At 52.4% G+C, this 21,110-nt stretch overlaps 8 protein-coding genes across 8 annotated transcripts; 3 read left to right on the top strand and 5 right to left on the bottom strand.

The window, feature by feature from the left end:
* Positions 1-2,743: 2,743 nt before the first annotated feature.
* LRP88_08850 (S-adenosyl-L-methionine-dependent methyltransferase) lies at positions 2,744-3,474 on the bottom strand (the record flags this gene model as incomplete). Its single annotated transcript, XM_083245348.1, has 2 exons — positions 2,744-2,949; positions 3,006-3,474. The coding sequence occupies 2 exons, from the start codon at positions 3,472-3,474 to the stop codon at positions 2,744-2,746; spliced, it is 675 nt and encodes a 224-aa protein (XP_083099842.1).
* Positions 3,475-4,099: 625 nt separating this feature from the next.
* Positions 4,100-5,434, bottom strand: LRP88_08851 (transcription factor domain-containing protein; the record flags this gene model as incomplete). The annotated part of the gene is made up of 1 exon (XM_083245349.1): positions 4,100-5,434. The coding sequence occupies one exon, from the start codon at positions 5,432-5,434 to the stop codon at positions 4,100-4,102; it is 1,335 nt and encodes a 444-aa protein (XP_083099843.1).
* Positions 5,435-5,909: 475 nt separating this feature from the next.
* Positions 5,910-6,764, bottom strand: LRP88_08852 (acetoacetate decarboxylase family protein; the record flags this gene model as incomplete). Its single annotated transcript, XM_083245350.1, has 1 exon — positions 5,910-6,764. One exon carries the CDS (start codon positions 6,762-6,764, stop codon positions 5,910-5,912), a length of 855 nt encoding a protein of 284 aa, XP_083099844.1.
* A 709-nt stretch (positions 6,765-7,473) lies between these two features.
* LRP88_08853 (amino acid/polyamine transporter I) lies at positions 7,474-8,997 on the top strand (the record flags this gene model as incomplete). The annotated part of the gene is made up of 1 exon (XM_083245351.1): positions 7,474-8,997. One exon carries the CDS (start codon positions 7,474-7,476, stop codon positions 8,995-8,997), a length of 1,524 nt encoding a protein of 507 aa, XP_083099845.1.
* Positions 8,998-9,384: 387 nt separating this feature from the next.
* On the bottom strand, positions 9,385-10,176 carry LRP88_08854 (short-chain dehydrogenase/reductase SDR; the record flags this gene model as incomplete). The annotated part of the gene is made up of 1 exon (XM_083245352.1): positions 9,385-10,176. The coding sequence occupies one exon, from the start codon at positions 10,174-10,176 to the stop codon at positions 9,385-9,387; it is 792 nt and encodes a 263-aa protein (XP_083099846.1).
* Positions 10,177-10,647: 471 nt separating this feature from the next.
* LRP88_08855 (SDR family NAD(P)-dependent oxidoreductase) lies at positions 10,648-11,552 on the top strand (the record flags this gene model as incomplete). Its single annotated transcript, XM_083245353.1, has 3 exons — positions 10,648-11,146; positions 11,200-11,301; positions 11,359-11,552. 3 exons carry the CDS (start codon positions 10,648-10,650, stop codon positions 11,550-11,552), a joined length of 795 nt encoding a protein of 264 aa, XP_083099847.1.
* Positions 11,553-15,256: 3,704 nt separating this feature from the next.
* Positions 15,257-16,750, top strand: LRP88_08856 (peptidase S8/S53 domain-containing protein; the record flags this gene model as incomplete). Its single annotated transcript, XM_083245354.1, has 4 exons — positions 15,257-15,916; positions 15,976-16,282; positions 16,333-16,524; positions 16,581-16,750. The coding sequence occupies 4 exons, from the start codon at positions 15,257-15,259 to the stop codon at positions 16,748-16,750; spliced, it is 1,329 nt and encodes a 442-aa protein (XP_083099848.1).
* A 1,108-nt stretch (positions 16,751-17,858) lies between these two features.
* LRP88_08857 (bifunctional farnesyl-diphosphate farnesyltransferase/squalene synthase) lies at positions 17,859-19,406 on the bottom strand (the record flags this gene model as incomplete). Its single annotated transcript, XM_083245355.1, has 4 exons — positions 17,859-17,975; positions 18,031-18,192; positions 18,245-19,298; positions 19,351-19,406. 4 exons carry the CDS (start codon positions 19,404-19,406, stop codon positions 17,859-17,861), a joined length of 1,389 nt encoding a protein of 462 aa, XP_083099849.1.
* Positions 19,407-21,110: the final 1,704 nt, after the last annotated feature.

Here is a 21,110-nt window from a genome sequence, read left to right on the forward strand (position 1 = left end):
GGACCTTGACCTTGACCTTGACGGGGAAGCCGGCAGAGACCCATAGAGGGTCGAAAAAGTGTAATAAGAGTACTTGGAGCGCGGCAGATGGATCACGGATGCGAATGCTGTTCCTGCTTGTCCCTGGCTGCGCCGAATCTGGTCGAGTATTATGCAGTTGACGACCTGGAAGATGCGAGCGAAGCCACTTTACGCGCCTTGCCACGACGAGAGAGAAGAAGCGTCAAGGACCCGGTGATGCTGAAGCTGGTATTGGACGAGCAGCATGGACAAGGACATGGACATGGGGGTAAGGCAGCGTTGTTGATAGCGGAGCGGAGCCTGGCCTGGCCTTGGAGTCGAGTTGGTTTGGTCTGGTTTGTTATCAAAATAGAGAGAGGGTCGCGTGCTTGGCGGGGCGATTACCCACCCACGGAGGAAGTCCACGGGGGAAGGAAGGCATGTGGGAGAGGCTGCCGCAGACTGGGCTGGAATTGTGGATGTTACCGGCAACGCCTGCGGGACCGTGGCAACACTAACAACACCTTTCTTGGAGACCGACACGATGCAACAAGCCGAGGCGAAATTGCTCTGAAAACTCTCTTCTCCTTCTTGGGGCGGATGATGAGATGAGCTGCTTGACTGATGACACAATCCCTCGGTCTCTTCCGCCCCTTCCACCTCCCACCAGCCCTGTGTCTAATCTACCTACAGAACACGCCAACGCAGGCCGATCAACAACAACGTGGACGCCTCACTTTGGTCAGCTCCAAATGCCGCTACAGATGCACTACTGAATCACCAACTTCCATATCACATCATCCGTGGCCCTTTTTATGGACTCTCTTTTTTCTCTCAAGCCGAAACCTCCAGCCGCTGGACTCTTTGCGGCCTTCAGATAAACACCCAGGCCTGTATCAGGTGAACCATGAAAAAAGGGCCCCCTCTCATGACCCCTGTAAGACCCTGATCCTCCTTAGCGCCGGCGCCATGCTCGATCTGATGGTCTGTTCTCCTCGTCCGTGATGCTGCTATTGACAGGTTATCGCATAGGTTACCAGTGGTCATTCCAATGTCGTCTGTCGCAGAGAGCAACGAAATGAGGCTGATGGCCGTTTTCTCGGAAGAGAGACACAATAACGGCCATCAGAGACATACATTTTGCACACTGAAACATTCCGCATTCGTGCCCGGCCGAGTCACCACTTACTGCTTGGTCAACAAGGTCCCCCATCCCATCACCAAGACTACCGAAAAGTTGCTGAGTCAAGAATATCTGAATCAACTCATACCAGCCCTATTGTTGATTGGATGTGCAGCAAATATCACAATGCAGTGCATTTTCCCATTTTGGTCATTACCAGAGCACTAGTTACGGCAATCCCAATATCAAAGCCAGATCTTGATGGTTGTCACATGGATCACACATCGCTCACATCTCACATTTTTATCCTCCGCTGTGTTCATATTGTTGCGAGTCTAGCCCACTGCAATATTCGCAGGCTTCAAGCAATGTCATCTATGACTTTCACGCACTTCATCATGCATGGGACCCAAAAATACGAGGAAGTTTCCTGCAGGGGCCAGGCAAGAGCTGATCGATCAACTCCTCCATTTTCCGTACGAGGCGAAGGAGTTGCCGGCATGCCAAGGTTGCATCGGACTTCCCACACTGCATGGAGGACTTCAGGCTGACTGTTACACTAGACACAGATCAAGAGGGTCTCAAGTGTGCCCACAAGTCGAAAAGTGTTGCGAAATCCCATCTCCTTAAGTCCCCATGATCTGTCGGCGTGCATCCGTACTTGCTTCGGTTGCGAAGAGTTCATGACTAGGGCGCTAGGGAAGCTCTATCAAAATCATGGTATCGTGACGGCCCTTGTTTCTGGAGAGACTGGGATCAGTAGTCTTGTCCTTGCTCTTGCGATCACGACGGGAAGCCGGAAGTGCCACACCATCTTTCCGAAGTCTGCGAGTGCACCGGCTAGTTCAAGGATTAGACATCCAGCACAGAGGACGAGCTGAAGATCAAAGGGCTTCGCCCATGCAACGAACAATGCCAATAAGGCCACAATTGCCATAAGCGGGACGAATGGGCTACCCCAACCTCCACGAGTGAGACGCCAACGAGAGGCCTATTAGTTTTCGGTAATGCAGACTTGGCTGATACCAACGCCATATAGAATGCCCGAATTACCTACATTTCGAGCACCCAACCTCAAGAGGTGACTAGTCAGTTACCCATGGCATCCTGGCGAAGCAGGGCTTGCTGGGTTGTTCCGAGCAAGATAGTAGGTAATCAACTTGCACAGGCGAAAACTCCCACTCGAATGCAAAGCTAACCATTGCAGCTCATTAGAGATACCAAGGTTGACCATTTTTTAATCCCCGTACACATGCCTCAGGAGCCGGCTTAGCCAATTCCGTTATACGACAGCAACCCATAAAAGGTTTGCCAGGAGGCGCCAGGCCCCTATCCTGCGTCAAAGATTCTCAGCCCACATCGAAACACCATCGCCCCCTTCTGCTTTCCAGCCAAGGTACATGAGCTCATGCTACAGCGTTTCCATCCATCTGTCACGGCTTTCTGCGAGCGAGTTGTTACGGAAATGCTTGCAACGGTTACAGACCATGCTCTTCAGGGACCCTATCTTTCAAGGAAAAAAACACACGATGGACATGGTTCAAGTTCCCAAGAAAGTGCAATGGCTTGCCAAGTTCTTCACGGTAAACTACATTGGTCCTCATCCCCAGGAGCTCCATCCTAGTTTCCGACATAGACAGCGACCAGAAGGCCTCCCGAATAAGGAACCGTCGACATCTTGAATCCATTGGCGGGGTCCTCAAGGTAAGCCACCAGTTCCGTGTATCCCGTCTTGGCAGCCACGTTATTATCGGCAACAACTGTAGCACCTGGTCTCATGCGCGGGTGAACCAGCTTGAGCGTGGGTAGGGCCAGAGGAGTCCAGACTAAAAGACGTTTAACATGCTGCTCGAGGTAGTATTTTAGTAGAAGAAGAGCTTACTGTCAAGCAACAGAAAGTCGATCTGCTCAGGTAGGTCTGTCTTCAGCGTCTCGCGCAAATCACCCTCTCTCAATTCGATGAACTTCTCAATGTCATCACCAGCAGCGCTCCAGTGCTCTCGAGCCCGAGCCGCCTTTGTCGCCTCGTTCTCGGTAGCAATCACTTTTCCAGGCTGCGAGCCAAAATTCTGGGACACTGCGAGGGCCAGGTATATAGTGCTCACACCAAACGACGTTCCCGCCTCGACGACGAAGCGAGCCTGCATAGATCGCAGGAGAAGGTAGACAAAAGCGCATTTGTCAGGGTCTAAGGCGACAAACTTGTCAATGGCCGTCGAGGCGGGACCATCTGTGCTCACATATGGCGGCTCGTCAAGTGCTTGCTTGTGAAGATCTCGGAGAAGGTCCAAAGTGCGGGGAGAGGCGACTATGGAGTCCAAGGTTGTTTCCATTACGGAATAGTCAGGCATTCTGGCGTCGTAGCTGTAGATAGTTTGATGAGAACTGATTGAAACTTGTAGATAATAAACACAACTGAAGGTCCAAACGTTGCCCTTTATGCTCAAGCTAAACCCCGCGAGTTGGTGCAAGTTGCATGTTGGAGGCGCCGATGCCGATGCCGATGCCGATGCATGGGACATGACTCAAAGTGGAACCTCGCGGGAGAAGGAAAGAGATTCCCCGCGTCTTGTCATGATCCTGGAGATCCGTCTAGGACCGTAGTAGCATTGCATGCACTGCTGGTCTTAGCACGTAAGGATGCATATTCTAGGCGGGTCGACTCGCGTTGAACGGCTGAAGAGCATAGTTCCATGAAACATCAGGCAAACCAAGAAACTCTGGCTTGGCGACCGGGCAGATGTCGAGTCTCTCTTGGAGGCACCAGCACACAGATCCTGCTGTTTCCGCAACGTCTCGATCGTGGCTTTTGTGACGAATATGGTACCAATACCGAGTCCACCAACACCCTCTAGTCCACTGAGAAGGCCAGTGTCAATATCATCAACAAATGTCAATACTGCGGCGTGAGAGAATAGAGAAGATATCCAATGGCCTGCATGTTAGTAAAACATCTAGCGAAGTGACTATGGAGCTTCACAGAATTGCCAAGGATATTCCTTGATCCAGCATAACCTCCAACCAGGACACTTCAATCCCCAGGTCTCTTAATTTCCAGACCTCTCTCACAAGCTCCAACCCACGATTGTACGTCTGAATACGAGTCCATTTCGCCAGCCTCTGGAACAACGTTTCCACCAAGGCTCTCTCCTCTACAAACGTCGCAGGCAGCTCAGGACCGGTGATGACAAGCAACGGTCCCACCCAGTTGAGTAAAGGATCCTCGTCGGGAACGTGTCTCAACGTTTTCATGACTTCAAGCACCATCTCTATCAAAGACGAACCTTCAGAGGTCCCCTGGCCTTGTGTGGCGTTGGCCTGGTAGAGCATGATGAGGCCAATACTGCGATATCCTTCAGCCAGCTGTAGGAGCCGTTCCTGCTTAGGCGCGGCCTCGGGGGGTTCCCAGTCGCGCAGACGTTTTTCCAGGTCTCGGTAGGTCGACATGAACGTGGATCCCGAGTCAAGAACCCGGCGGAAATACTGGCCTGCCTCTGAAATGAGGGGGCAGAGAGTACTCGAGACACCGGTAACGGGGTGAATGAGAGAATCAAATGGCTGACTTTGAACTGCTCTGAGAACTGAAGCGGTAGACGGATATGGACTCCCGGTAGGCACTAGGAAGGATGAGAAGGCTTCGCAGTATAGGTACAAGCCGAAGAGATAGAATGTGAAAGGGTCGGTCGGCGACGCATTGGCCAGAGACTCGACAGTATTGCTGATGCCGCTGAGGAAGATGATGCCAGAGTCTTTTCCAGACGGATCCAGCCAAGCTGAAGAAACAAACAGTATCAGTGATGAGAGTATCGTGGTGCGAAGGAGGGTCTGGTGTTTTGTTTGTGACGATTGCAACCGATCGATCTCCTTTCGGAGGGATGAGATAGCCAAGCCCCTAGTTTGAAGAGCAGATGACAACTTGTCTGGTAGGAAATGCTGTTGATGGGCCTCTGATACGCTCTCCAGTGTATGTCTTAGAGCTTTGGAGTGCCGCAACCAGCCAGAAAGAGTATGCGAGAGAGGATTTGCGGGCGGATAGAAGATGGCCATGCTGAGACAGGCGCTGTCGTACCAATGCCTGAGGGTGTCGTTTTCAAGGGCGCTAGGTGCCGAGGGAGCGCGCTCCTGAGATATCCAAGGCCTTTCGATCTGCCAGACATCGTGGCTAAAGTTGCCGGTGCATGTCTCGTGACGCATCTGGCAGCGTGTACAGACGGGCCGCTTCTCATCGCACTTGACCTTGCGGCGTTTACACTGCTCGCACCCGCTGCGAGACTTGGTCCGATTCTGTTTTGATGGGCGCATGGCCTGCATGATATGGATCCGAAGAGGTGAGTTGAGAGTGATGGTGTGGATGAGGAGAGGAGTTGGTTCGGCCGGAGTATCGGTCAGCTAGCGCCGTGACCTCCGATCAAGTACTACTGTAACTTAGGTTCATAAAGAAGACGATGTCATGGAGGCCTTTTTATTGGTTTTCTATCCTCGGCTTTCGTTGGTCTTTTTGAAAACCGGTGTGCAGACAGCGATAAGAGACAGAAATGTCACCAACATCCTTCTACTCTGACACGCAGCTTGACATGGGCCTGGGTCTCTGCACCTGCGCGTGTTATTGTACCCTGCCGTGAGAGACACACTCGCTCATTCACACATTCCCTCGCTCTTCGGACATAAAACTCTCAGGGCAGGCCGCACTTTATTCCTTGTTTCAAGACAGCTGAAAGACCAGGCTGTCTTGCACCACTATCCTAAAGCCAAGTTGAACCCCAATTCCTGTGTATTTCGGGTACATTTAGTTCTTGAATCCTGGGGTGTTGAACCTCCGCACGGGGAAAGACTCCTGCTCCTCCTCCTTATCCTTGAGCTCTGTCCATTCAGCCCCGACCTTGTGGATTCGGATATCCTCGTAGTGCCGGCCGATCAGATGGGGCAAGTATGCCTCGCCCACGCCGAGCTCATCCACCGCGACGACGGTGTAGTCGGCTCGGCCAGTGGTGTACTTGAACTCGCTGACGTCCAGGATTGGGATGCTATGGAGAGGGTCGGCAGTGGTGCCCCGGATAGTCAGGCGACCCTCACCAACAGAGTGGTGGACGTCGTGCTCCCGAACCTCAAGGGTGCTAATGAGAGGCTCCCACTGGAGACCTTTGCCCTGGGAATGGGGATACGCCTTGATCTCGAAGTTGATCGCGTCCCGGACGCGGGGAGGGAGGTCCTCGCCAAACTTTGCCTGAACCTCGATGAGACGGACACCATTGCGCTCGGCGTAGGCATAGCGCCAATCTCCAGATCGCCAGAGACGGCATGTACCAGTCTTTTTGGCCTCACCCCAGACCTCACGGCCCCAGGTGACAGGGAGATCATTGCTGATGATGATCTCGAGCATGAATGTACCGGCCTTGCCGCGGAACTTGACGTCTAAGCTCACGATAGCGCAGTCGAATTCGCCGCATAGCTTGCTCTCCATAGTAGACATGAGGATGTGGCCCGTGGGAGTGTCGCCTGGCTCTAGGCCTGGGGGGAGAACACTGCGGACATATTCGGGGGTGGTGGTGAAGTCGATCTCGATGGCCTCCTGGGAGAAGGAGGGCTTGGAGGAGAACTCCTCAAAGGCGCGGACCTGGTCCGGAGAGGCAACAAAAGACATGATTGACTTGTTTTTTGTTTTTTTGATTCACTGGGTGTGAGGTGAGGTGGCAGGCGAAAAGGCTTGCTTGTAAGTGGCCAAGTTGTGTCAAAGCATGGGCAACAACCATGACCATTCAACTCGGGGTTCTTATACCCAGACTATAGACTTTGATGTCCATCATGAAATGGCCTATTTTCTTGACTATTATGGAAAAATTGCGAGGGCGTCTAATCTCTCTCATGATATCCGCCTTCGACCCTCTCGTGATGCCGACCCATGGGGATGGGCCCGGGTCTTAACCCAATTTGGCCAATGTGCGAGGTGCCAGACCCTTGGGACCCAGGCTTATCGCAATTCGGTCGTTTCCAGCTAACACCGGGAACCAATATGATTAGCCATGTAACATTGTCATGGTAACTATTGCGTGGTGCTATCTACTGACCCGGCCAGCCGGACCCCGAATGGTATGGATGGATTCTACTCCAGGTTTTCCCCAGTCTTCGAATGCTTGCTATCACAGATCCGGTTGATAACAGCAAGGGGGCTAGAATCTTGTGATTTACTTGATAGTTCTAGTTGATAAATCAAAGTTTGCCATTTGAATAAGAAGGCGGCTGCCAGTCATCCTTCATCTCTTCAGTTGCAAACGTCCTCCTCAAAACTCCCATTCCTCTCCATCTCTTTATTCATTTCTTCTTGACTGTTTATCCTCAAGTGGCAGAACATCATGGATGCAGAAACTCCCACCAAAGAACACAAGGGCCAACAGCTCGACCAGCTTCAGCGGTCACCCAGCATGTCTATCATGGACGGACAACACCGTAATATCCACGAGAAGCCCTTTACCATTTGGACAGCCATGGGCATTGGCCATTCCATCACCAACACGGCCATCACCCTCATCGTGGGTCTCGCCAGTGGTGCTGCCCTCGGTGGTCCACCGCTCTTCATCTACGGCTTCATCATCATGGCAATCATTGCCGTCGCCGTCGCCATAAGCCTGGGGGAGCTTGCCTCGGCTCTACCTCACTCGGGAGGTCAATACTACTGGGTTGCGGTCTTGGCTCCCCCGAGCTGTCGACGCTTCCTCTCTTATGTCACCGGCATCGTTGGGTGGGCTGGGGCTGTATGCACCTGTGCCTCAGTCTGTCTCGCTGTTCCGACCACCATCTTCGCCATGGTGTCTTTGACACATCCCGACTTTGAATACAAGCCATGGATGGGATTTGTTGGGTTCCAAGTCCTGAACCTCTTGGCTTTTTCATTCAACTGTTTCGAACGCGTTCTCCCTTGGGTCAGTCGCTTCCTCCTCGCCTTCACCGTCTGCACCGTCACCGTCGTCTTCGTTAGCATCCTGGCCGCGAGCCCCCACAAGCAGACAGGCGAAGGTCTCTTTGTCAACTTGTACAACATCTCGGGATGGCCCAACGGAGTGGCTTTCCTAATCGGCCTCAATGCCCCCAACTGGGCCTTCTCCTGCCTCGACGCCACGGTGCATCTCGCCGACGAAATCCCCAACCCTCGACGAAACATCCCTCAAGCCCTGCTTGTCACAGTAGCTCTGGGCACCACGACCGGCTTCCCCATCATTCTCGCGCTCTTCCTCTCGGCCCCGTCTGTCGAAACCATTGTCAACTCTGCGACGCCTTCGTTACAAATCTTCTATGATGCATTCAGCCAGAACACGGCCGCGGCCTTGGGTCTGCAGAGCATCGTCTTGGTTTCCGCAGCTGGTGCCATAATTGGTATTCACACTTGGCAATCCCGCATCGCCTGGGCATTCAGCAAGGACAAGGGATTTCCATTCCATCGATTCCTTTCTCAGATTGCCCCTGAACCATACGGTACTCCCATCTACGCCCACATCTGGTGCTGCTGCTGGACTGCCGTACTTGGATGTATCTACATGGGTTCGCAGCTTGCCTTCAACTCTCTAGTGTCCGGCGGTATTCTTCTTCAGTACATCACCTACTCTACCTGCATCGCGTGCCTCTTGTGGCACGGCCGGTCAAAAATCACGCCAGGCCCTTTTTGGTTCCCCAAGCTCGGCTTGGTTGCCAACATTGTCGTTTTGATTTGGACGTTGATCGCTCTCGCTTTCTACTGTTTTCCTTCCTTCATCCCGGCTCAAGCAGACCTAATGAACTACGTGTCTTGTGTCATCGTTGGTGTCTTTCTCTATGCTTTGGTGTATTGGGTCGCCTTTGGTCGCAAAGAGTACCAGACTCCAGAGCCGGAGCAGTATGATTGAGCTTGGGGACGAGGCGCTTGCATCTCAAGGATTTGTTGAATTTCCATCTTGAATTAGTCAAGTACTTGAAAATTTTACTGTTCATGCCCAATCGGCACCCCTTCATCTATCATTGAGATGTTTTACATCTGCTAAACAGGGCACGGTTCACAGTTGCAAGCATTGTATTGAGGTTCAAAGGAGAAGTATTCTTCAACAGAAATCAACATACAGGGATCTCTCTTGTGGGTCAATCATCAGCCAATCAGATCCCAAGGGTAAATGTGCTCGAGCCTAACCTGTACCTTTGAATAACTCCAGGAGAGATCCATTATCAACAAGATTGACAGGAGCATTTGCGTGCTTCTCTTTTCTAATCGCTCTCTCATGGAGCACATCTCCATCATCCTACCCAATATATGCGCCCGACGCATCACCATTCGAGTAGCCAGCAATCGTAGTACCTCCATCAATCGCCACAATAGACCCAGTCATGAACTCCGCACGCTCCGAAAGCAAAAAGCAGATCAACTCAGCCACCTCTTCAGGCTTGCCCAACTTGCCTGATGGTTGAGTCGCGTGAGCCAGTTCATCAGCAGACAAACCGAGGTGGCTCAGCATGGGCGTGTCGATATTTCCAGGCGCCACGGCATTGACACGGATGCCCTTCTTTGCGTATTCCAGCGCTGCCGTCTTAGTGAGGCCATTGACTGCATGCTTGGAGGCAACGTAGCCTGCGCATCCTATCGTTCCAATGGCACCCGCATCCGAGGAAAGGTTGACGATTGATCCTGGCACCCCAAGCTCGAGAAAGGTTCGGATTTCTTGTTGCATACAGTGAAAGGTGCCAGTCAGGTTTACATTGATCACCGCGGCCCAACTGGCAGGATCGGTCGCATCAATGGTAACGCCCTTGGGCAGAATGCCCGCTGCATTGACTGCAAAGTCGAGACGGCCGGCCCACGACACAACCTTTGCCACCGCGTCTCTCACCACCTCGCTCTTGGTCACGTCTACCCAAACAGGCAGTGTCCGGACTCCAAAATGGTCTTCGAGTTGTTGAGCTCGGGCTGTGGTATCCGCAAGATCCAGGAGAGCCACACCCGCGCCTCGAGATGCAAGGAGATGGGCACATGCATACCCTATACCTCCTGATGCACCCGTGACGAGAGCAACTTTCCCGCTGAACTCGCCAACCATTATGATGTGACCTTGTGATTCGTAAGAGGGCAAGAAATCGGTATTGACAGGAGGGTGCGGCAAATGGGGAGTCGTGTAAGAAAGGTGTGTGGAATAATCCTCGACAATAGTCAGTAGGCCAACATACAATGGCAGAGCAGCGTCTGAACGGCTTTTACATCCTTTCTTATCGTCTTCTATTCCTGCGCGCAAATCCGTACTCAGTTTCGCTAACTTCATTTGGAGTAAGTCCGAGTATTTTCTTTGCCAAATGGAAGACAGACTTTCAGTGACCCCTCACGGTCCCATCATGACGCCTGGGCTGTTCCTAATTTGGCTAAAATGCGAGTTGCGGAGGATGAATCCTTAACTTAGGTCGCCATGGTCTCATATGTATTTATCAACCACCTACTTCAACACAGTCTTGTGAGTTTTGATAGTTCAGTGTAGACGCCTAGCCCAAATACATTTTCTCAGCTTCAAATCCCAAACATGAGTTCCAAGGTTGCCATTGTCACAGGAGCATCATCTGGCCTGGGCCGTGCCATCGCCCTCAGCTATGGTCGAATGGGATGGAAAATTGTCTGCGCAGATCTTCGCCCCGATACTCCAAGCACGACAACCACCACTGTGGACTTGATCAACCAAGAAGGACGTGGCAAAGCCATCTTTGTCCGAACCGACGTCTCCTCTTCCGACGATGTTCAGTCCCTCGTTGACACTACAGTGAACACCTTTGGCAGAGTCGATGTTCTTGTTAACAACGCTGGCATTTCTCTTGAGTCTCACGGAAAGCTTGGGCCCAACCCAATCATCGACACAGCTGATTCTACATTTGATACTACCTGGGCCGTAAATACCAGATCGGTATTTTTGGGCTGTAAATATGTCATTCGGCAATTCCTTCGTCAGGAGCCATGGTCCACGGGCGACCGAGGATGGATCATCAATATTGCATCCGTCTACGGCCTGAAACCCGAGATTGAACATAGTTGGTCAATACAACCATGTATTCATCCAGTCACTGACTCTTCTGTCCAATAGTCTCTTACTCTACCTCCAAAGCGGCCGTGGTTCACATGACAAAGTGCATCGCCCGTGAGTACGGCCAGTCCAAGATCCACGTCAACGCCATCTGTCCCGGCTGTAAGTCACCGCATCTTTGGATATCTATTTTTGACTAATTTTTGATGTTTTTTGCAGTCGTCAAGACAGAAATGGATCGCGTCATGCTGGAAGATGAGGCCCTTGGCGCTGCTACCGTTGCTCTCCATCCTTGGGGATCATTGGGAGCTGCTGACGATGTGGCCAAGGCGGCTTGCTTTCTGGCTAGCGACCAGGCGGCATGGATCACAGGTGTTGCGTTGCCAGTCGATGGTGGCTATATGACAGCGTAAAAACCAAACTTGTTTGACACTTCACTTTAGGTGTCCAGATGACAGTATCAGCCACGTACCTCCTCAGATATACAGCAGCACAAGATATATGATAGCCGGGGTGGTCTTGGGTGATCAACCAAGGCAGTTCTTTTTGATATTGCTGGCCACCCTTGTAAGCGGTATCTCAGTGATTCTTACAATACTAGAATGATTTCATCGAACGGTTGATCTATCGATTCTTCGAATTTGTCCGGCATGTCAGGAAAGGTATCGATCGAAAGACCCCCGAGAGTATTCAATTACAATAGAGACTTTAGTGCCCGTCACAATTGCTCTGTGGGTGGTGGGCTGAACAAAGACAGGAGCATCCATGGGGACGAGATGACTTGCCGCCAAAGCTCGTCCTGGAAGCCGGCCCTTGCTTAAACAAGCCCCTCGGAGGTAAAAGTGATGAACTGCTCGCCGTAATGCTGTATTAGGCTGGACCGAAGGTTGGCACTGAGTTCAAGGCATTATCGGTTTCATCTGTCGTCTGCACCATCTGCCCATACAAGCCACAGGCCATGGCCGAGGCAAACCAAACCCTGCCTTTACGAGCGTAGTTGCACCAAGGGGTAGTTTTGTCATGGTCGAGTTTCTGCTCTGAAAGTGTCAAGCTATGACCACGAGCCGCAAGAGGATTGTTTCTCCCGCACTTTTGCACGTCAAGGAGCCATGCTCTGTCCTGAACGCAATCCTCCTGACATGGTTTTAGCGGGCGGCAGGTAAAACAAAAGCTAGAAAAGAAGCGGTTTCGAGTATGATTTGGAATGGTTGACAGATGGCAGATGTTTGGATTGGATGCTTCGTAATGGAAGTGCGCGGCGTCAGAGAAGCCCGGCATTAAGTCACGCAGCGGGTCACGTGTACCCCCCTGGTTTCACCATCCCGCCAAACCGTTGATCTCATGAGCCAGGTAGCCGGCTCGGCACGGGAGAAAATTCGCGTGGCCATATCTTGGGCCCTGCAGCAGCACAGCACATTGTGCTATGCGTTCCGTGAGCGATGGATTCTGGCACAGGGGGCCCTGGCGCCAAGTGAGTCGAGATGAGACAGCAGAATTATGCGACGAGATCTGGACCGCCGTGGAGTCTCTTGTTTATAGATGCTATTACCTCCGGGTTTCATCAAGTGACATTGAAACAGATGCGATTCTTGATCGGGGGAAAAGGTTTTACCTCCATCGGGCTGGATAAGACGGCATCGTATTTTGACTTAACGTTAAGGGAGGAAGGTATGCTTAAAACACCCTGGGGCGGTCCTTCCGTTAATCATCTTCACACAGCTTAGTCACATGCCGTGATGGGAGTCAAACAGCCGGACCCCGATCAATGGAATACCAACCTCTCCTTGACAACCTGACCTCCTTAGCAAAAAGAGGCTATTCGCAAGCCTGCGCATGGTTCAGCGTTCCTCCCACAAGCCGAAGTCTTCGCTTCTTGTTTCGCCCGTGCAGACCCCGTCCTCTGCCTCACATCACCGCATGACGAAAATATCCGTCCAAGGGTCAGGGCACAATAAACCCCCTGCCAACCGTCTCGTTAAAGAAGGTCGCTTTCTTGATCCAGGGCCATTTCCGCCAACCCCCATGCTTCCAGGCGGTCTTGGTCAAGAGCCACACCAGAATTCGATACAACGCCTTCGATCCCCGGCCTTGTTCGAGACAAGCATGGCCCGTGACCTGCAGAACACCCCGACCAGCCGGGGCTATCGGAGCCCCCCGCAATGCTTCCTCGTCTGTTGTGGCCGGCTTTGGAAGCCAGTTCTGGACGGACAAAACAACCCCCAGCTGTTTCCAACGGTGAGCGACCCAGGGCCTGTCGTTCAAGGGGCTTCAAGCTGAGTGAGATCCTGGCAGGCGACGGGAGATGCAGAATTTTTCCCGACACGCACCAAACGAAACAGAAACCTTCCAAATGTATCACCGTGATTTAGACGACAGACGAGCCAAATTGTTAGCCCCGAGAAAAAGACTGCAATTCGGATCGGCATGAATAAGGCATGTTTGGGAGATCAGGCGCCACGCGGCGAGGGCTCACGGCAGCCAACCAAATCCATCTGTGCCTGGCAGCTCCAGACGCCAGAGCAAAAGCCCAGTGTCACTGGTTTCAAAACTCGGCCGGGCAGTTACAGGGGCACCAAGCGCCGATTCTTGGGCTGGTTTCCAATGAGTGGAACCTCCGCGTCGAGGTGACATTGGGATGTGGCGGCCGCCAACGAGTTTGCGCCTCTACCAGAGGCCCAAGAGATGCCAAGGCCTCTCAAACAAGGGGCTTGACGGTCCTGCTGCCGTTGCCAATGACGCAGGCTGCATATCTTTGATTGCATCTCAGGGCTCGACCTGATCGACACGGTTTTGTACCCAAATTCGGCCTGGGAGGCTGATGGACGCTGGGTTTCGATTCAGCTACCGCATGAAGTGGGAAATAACTACGAAATGCCGAGGAAGAATCAAATCACAGATCATGAGCCTTGAGTTTGCCGCTCTTTCGAAAGGAAAGTCGTCGGCAACAGAGTTTTGACGCGCGGGCATCTGGTTGAGACACTGACGACGCCGGATTGGCCCCGTCTTATTGGCGGCAATGGGCCTGGCACCGCGGTTGTGGGTAACAAAAACAGCTTCTCTCACCCAACGCTTTGCCAGCTGACGACGGCCAAGTACGGGGACACGAACCCATCAGCTGGTACTGCCGTCATGTTCCCCAAGGGATCTGAGAAACAGCAATCAGACGCGGCGGGCCAATCAGTCGATGCTGCGGCTAGGCGCTCATACAATAACAGACACTGCCAACACCGTCATAAAGCAGGAATGGTTTCGACGCGATTCACCAAGGGAAGCGTGCAAGTTTCGACTGCAACCTCTTGTGCCGGAGGTCACGATTCAAGTACAGTACAGGACAAGACAAGAGCAAAGGGGCTCTTGGGCAGTTTGACTTGGCAGAGACTCTCCGACCATGGTCGCACGCTCTGCTGCGCTAAACATGGTCGGGCCCCTGTCCCTGACACCGAAGCCCTGGATCCACGACCCCTAGCGTTAGCGGCGCCACTGCCAGACGTTGGCCGTGGTCCCCCGCGGGCGCCATGCATCCAATGCATCTTGCGGCTCTCCTGGCCCTGGACCTGGTTCAGATGCCACCAGTCAGAGGCCAGCTTCGCGCCCAAATGCTATTGTTCGATTTCTCCTATTAAATCCACACCTGCCCGCGCATCACAGCTGCTGGACGGCCATTCTCATTCTATTGTTCTTGTTCGGGTTCCTATTGTGGAAGACGTCTCCTTTTGTCTTTCAATTACTTTCTTGTTCATCATTTTCCCTTCCCTTGTTTCTATCTCACTCTCTGATATTTCCCTTTTCGGATTTGTGCTGCTAGACAGTTCCTTAATCACCCTCCTTTGACTGTTCCCGAACAGTGCATCGCGCACCTACTTTCGACCGTTCATTATTTACCGTTTCGAGAGGAGCGTTGATCGCCTGCCTCCTCTATCAGTTTCAGTACTCATTCCTTTACTGCTTTGCCATCCAAGGCACCGCTCTCTTCCTTGACTCGATATCGACTTCTTAGACGACCGAGCAACTATCTATCTACTTGACTTGAGTGAAACGGCTGGAACCAGTTCACTTTCGCGCTCCAGCATATTTCTTCCAATATACCCACGAATCTCCAGTTAAAAACACCATCACCATGGCGATCTTGAAGAGTCTCTTCGCTACCCTGCTGCTTTCGGCCCCCTTCGCCGCCGCCGCCCCTCTGGACCTATCGGCTGGCTTCAAGGACATGGCCGAATCCCTCCCTGACCTCCCCGAGGAGGTCACTGGCAAGGTTGGAATCAGCTCCTTCCTTCGAACAATGGTCTCGAACCCCGACGCCCAGAACATCATTCCCAACAAGTACATTGTTGTCTTTAACAACGAAGACTTCGACGATGATGCCATCAGCGCCAAGGAGGCCTCGTTTGCCATGGCTATCAAGAAGCGAAACCTCAACAAGCGAGGTCTCAACGGCCTGAACCTTTCCACCACCATCAACTCCTTCAAGATGAACAAGTGGCGAGCCATGTCCCTCGACGCCGACGATTTGATGATCAAGGACCTTTATGATGCTGACGAAGTTGCCTACATCGAGGCCGATACCCATGTCCAGCTCAACGGCGCCATTGCCCAGGTCAACGCTCCCCCAGGTCTCGACCGTCTTTCTCACGCCCAGCCCAACGAGGATACCTATGTCTTTGACGACAGCGCTGGCGAGGGCATTGTTGCCTATGTGGTTGATACAGGTATCAAGACAACTCACACTGAGTTTGAGGGCCGAGCCACTTTCGGAGGCAACTTCATCAACAACGTCGTAAGTATATCGATGATTTGCGCATTGTGAAAGGATATCTTTGGCTGACTGAAGACAAGGACGATGATGAGAACGGACACGGCAGCCACGTCGCTGGTACCATCGCTGGTGCTACCTTTGGCGTTGCCAAGAAGGCCGAGCTTGTTGCTGTCAAGGTCCTGGATGCCTCGGGCGGCGGCAGCAACTCTGGTGTTCTCCAGGGCATGCAGTTCGTTATTGACGACGTCGAGAAGCGAGGAAAGAAGGGCAAGGCTGTTATGAACATGTCTCTGGGTGGTGACTTCTCCGCGGCCATCAACCGCGCCATCGAGGCTCTCTTCAAGGCTGGCGTTGTCCCCGTTGTGGCTGCTGGCAACGAGAACGTGAGTGAACCTTGAGCCATTATTGAAGAGCAAGGACTGACAGGCAATAGCGAGATACCGCCCTGACTTCCCCCGGCTCTGCTCCCAACGCCATCACCGTCGGTGCTATCGATGGCACAACCGACGTGCGAGCCCCCTTCTCCAACTTTGGAAAGGACGTCGACATCTATGCTCCCGGTGTCCAAGTCCTCAGCGTCGGTATTGACTCCAACACCGCTACCGCCTCCCTGAGCGGCACCAGCATGGGTATGTTTCAACTGCTTCCCTGTCGTGCTCGCCACCTTAATGCTAACCTGCTGCAGCCTCTCCCCACGTTGCCGGTCTCGCTGCCTACCTCATGAGCTTCCAGAACGTCCAGGAGCCCAGCCGCGTTGTTGAGCTCATCAAGAGCCTCGCCCAGCAGAGCGGTGCCAAGGTCCGAAACAACGCTCCTGACACCACCGACCTCATCGCCAACAACGGCAACCAATAGAAGCAGTCACGGCAGCACAACCACCATGGGGAATCAGGGACAATGGGAAAGCGGGACGTTTTTTTGATTACCAGGGAAAAAAGAAGAACAAATTTCAGGGATAATTGGTAGCCCACCTCTGTACAAACCTGAGATATTTCATGCCTATTCATGCGTGTAAATATGTAATATAGAACAGTAGACACACTTGTGATCTATCGCACTTGCTCGTTATGTGCCAGGAGTTGGACCGGAAAAGGCAACTGCATATAGACGGTGTATCAATAACGACTACAACTATGATCTTCCAGACAAGGACAAGGCGAGCAGCTGTTGACATCGGCCTGGAGGAGCCAAGACGGAACGACACGGCATGTCCGACACTGAGGCCTCTCTTGTCCGACACGATGACACAGCTGTCAGGGACACACAACTGAACATGCAGGATCGGAAGATTACTCCTGCAGCGAGGCCACAGCCACGATGTAACCTTTCAACGCAGGGCCGAGACCCCTGGGGCACGATGAGCAGACCCATACTTATCAGATCAGCTAAGGTCCTCAAGTGGCAGGGAACTGCATGAAAATACAAAACCAGAGCCCAGACGCTTGTCTCGAAGTCCGTCTCGTGCACATGTAGATCCAAGCCTAAAATGCACGTCTCTTTTAAACATAAGCGTCACGGATAGATTGCAGAATGGGATATCGGTATGTTTGCTCGCCGCCGCGTGTCCGTCGTCCGGAGACGTCAAGATGGACTTGCGGCGCGCCTCGCCAAAAGACTGAGGCTGAGAGCAATGGGATTCGATTTTAGCACTTCTTCGGCACAACCACAGTCATGAAAGGACTGGATTGCAATTTGACATCCGTGCTGGAGCGTACTGCTCCGGTATCAGGCTAAGAACGCACACACCACGTCAACGGGGGACTGGGCGAAACTTGGAATGCAGCGTGCGCTGTACAACGCCGCTGCTTGTTGTATTAGAAAGAGTAAACGCCCGGCAATGCGACCTAGGCTCGATCCCCTTCTCATGGGGGACCTGTGTCAAGTATGGGTACGTTAGGATATCGTGAAAAGGTTCTGGCATAAAACATGAAAGACCAAACAACTCGACCAGCGGATTATGGTGTTACAATTCGTCACGGCCCGTAATTAGGGGTGTGGCCTTCTCGCCACCTGGTAGGAAGACACTGGCCTCCTTGAAGATGTTGTCGAACCTGGCGCCGAAGAACCAAGCAGTGCCGATCTGTGAATGATGCATTAGTCGGCCAAGTTGATAACAGGAACACAAAGCAACATACCATAAGACCAGAAATGCAGAGCAAGCTAGCAATGACGACACCAAAGAGGACAACGGCCTCACCAGGGTCCATGGTGGGCTCCTTGTTCTGCCTCTGGTTGTTCTCAAGGGCGAGCTTCTTGGGATCTTGTCGGGGGAAGAGGGTTTCGATAAATTGCTCAATCTGAAGCGGGTTAGTGAGGGTATTCTTAGACATGATGTAGAGCAAGACATACCTTGGCGCACTGCGCACTGATAGCAAGATAGTTGGGATCTCTAGGATCGTTCTTTGCCTGGATTCGTCGTGCGTATCTCCGAAAGACATCGCATACTGTGACGAGGTTTTGAGTGCACTCAAACATGATCTGGCAGGCATCACCCTTGGTGATCTTGATGTTCCTCTCGAGAACGTTGGGGTTTCTGAAGACGAGCTCCAGTGTGGCAATGGCCATGCCCTGGGGGATGGCAACAAAGTTGAAGACACTCTGGTCCTTGATGCCGGCCATGTAGAACAGGCACTCCTCGCTGTGCTTGAGAGCATCGAGAACCATCTCAGAGACACACTCGACGGCCTTTGTGCGCTGCTTGGGATCGAAAAGGTCCTCCCACTTATCGACATGCTTGCTCCAGATCTCCTTAGGATACCATCTTCGACCGTCTTCCCAGTCTTCATGGATATCTCGAATAATGTTGGTCTTTTGGAGGAATTGGCCCATCGACTCGGTCAGTGAGGGACGCTCAGCCAGCTTGGGGTTGGCGAGCTCCGAGGCGACAAACAGGCGTGTTAGGCCCTCGCCGACGAGGCCAGCAACGTAATGGCAGTAAAGCTCATACTCGTCGACTGTTTGCACGCCATTCTCAATCATCTCTGTGTTTTGGGCATAATCGGCCATGCCATTGCCCATCTTGATGGTCATGTCCTTGATAATCTCATAGTAAGGAGCCTTGATCTTCTTGAGCTCAGTGATGACGACGTCAAAGTGCTCAAGAAGTTCCTTGTCCTTCTCTTGACTCTCATGGAACTGCCAACCATCCTGCTCCATGGTGTTGTGGAACTCGCGCAGAAGAGGAATCTTCTTGTCCAGGGGGAGGGTCATGTCGTCCTCAATAGTATCCAGACCACGGAGCACAAGGTAGAAGAGGGTGATGGGGACAAGAAGCTCATGGTTAAGCTCCTGGATGACGGCCGCAAAGCTGCGGCTCGTCATGTTCAGGTAGCGGAAGCATTCTTGCAGCTCGGGGGACTCGGTGCTGGGATCACGCTTGTGGACAGGATCGTGCCAGACCTTCCTGGAGAGGACATTAGAAGCTGCCGATAGAAGCAAGCAGGAAGAGGTCTCACCATTGGATAATGGACCGAAGCTGGTTCGGGTGGAAGAGGTAGTAGAGGGCACCCATTTTTGCGGCGTGAGGGGGGAGCGGGTAGGCGAGACAAGCAACTCAAGGGAGAAGCAGAGGATGGACAGTGCGCCGAGTTGACTCAGGAAGTGGGAGGAAGCAAAGTTTTTATGCCAATTGCAACCGTTGACCCCAAAGACGTCGTTTTGCGCTGCTCGCCATTAACTGCGCGAGGAAGAAGGAGAGATGAGAGAGGACAGAATTGATCTGGACACCCACTCTTCCGGGTAAATCCACATTAGCAAGAGCTCATTTCTTACGGTGGAGGTGGAGGTGGCCGATCCTTGTAGAGTGATATAGCGGATACTAGAATAAGATATCGCGCTTTCTGCATGAATCGCGCATCCAGCTGTCACTCGTATTCGTGTTGCGTTTTGTGACACTCCGCTTAGCGGCATGGCTGTGAAGATATGGATGCAATGCCTCTGGTGCAGCCGTTGACGGGAGCACAATACGGGTGGGAGCCAGCACTTGCTGTCGCTGGAGATGATTCAGCTACGTCTGCCTACAGCAAGCTGCAAGGCACCATTTCCCCAGGAAGCTGTACCACCCGCCATGACCAGCCGGAGCTCCGGCCCGCAAGCCCTCTGGGTGGTGTTGAAGAAGTGTCAGTAGGACGGTCTCGGCCATGATAGCTTGTCGTTAGCCGGCACATCGGGCAGTAAATAGGAATCAAGACACATTGCAATAGAAAGCGACAAATAAGCTGAGCAACCTGAGCGAAAGAGGCTGGCCTCATTGACAGCCAGCAACCACCAAGAAAATACTTTTGCGAAATATGCACATAGGCGATCCGGACCCCTTCACCGCTCAACCGGATTTATCCAACCCCACAGTCTTCTCTGCTCCAGGTTCCGGGAAATTGCGCGTCTGTTGAGCGTGGCATCGTGGAGCGAGCCAATCGAGAATGTGATGATGATGCTTAAAGCACAGATTCTTCGGTGTCCGGCGATTTTCGTCTCTCAAGATATGACAGCCGGCGAGGTTTTCCATGATGCATGTCAGACAGCATCACTTAAGCAGCATGGAGAGCTTCTGCATGTTGAACCCTGTCACAACAGACGCGTTTCCACCACCTTAGGTGCCACGAGTCTCAAGAAGAATGATATTGTTTGATCTCGGCCCTTCGAACCGGGCCATTGGCACTATGATCAAGTGATGAACAACTGCGTATAAAAGGCCTTAAATCACGGTGGGTATGAAAACCCAGGACTTTGTTTCAGTCATAGCTGTTACTGTGTCCTGAGCTTCACTGAGAACCTATCTGCTGCAGGAACTCGTTATCTTTCCATTACACCGGAACCCTTCCCCTGCTGATCAGGCACACCCAAAATTGCTTATACATGGCGATATCTCTGATAACACCACTAGTAGAGACCTATATATGATCCAATTATAGGAGAAGCCCGTGCCTTAAAGAGCGTGCATCTCGAATCATCTTGACTCACCATCTGAGGTAAACTATGTACTACCTACATACCTATCAGGCTGCGTATTGAAGTCTTTAAAGGGTAGCATCATGGTGCCTACACAGCTGACCGTTAACTATATAGAAGGTTGGGCGGTGACGTGCAAATGCTCTCAAGGCGACTGGTGCAAAGACATCTCCATCTGAACAAGTTCTAAGGCTACACCACCTCTTCATGATCTTTACCCGCTTCCATGCTCACGGCAAAATGCGCAACTTATGGTGTCTGCAATAGT

The sequence above is a fragment of the Fusarium phalaenopsidis genome (assembly GCF_050370095.1).
Source record: "Fusarium phalaenopsidis strain FUZ10S chromosome Unknown contig_32302, whole genome shotgun sequence".
NCBI lineage: Eukaryota > Fungi > Ascomycota > Sordariomycetes > Hypocreales > Nectriaceae > Fusarium > Fusarium phalaenopsidis.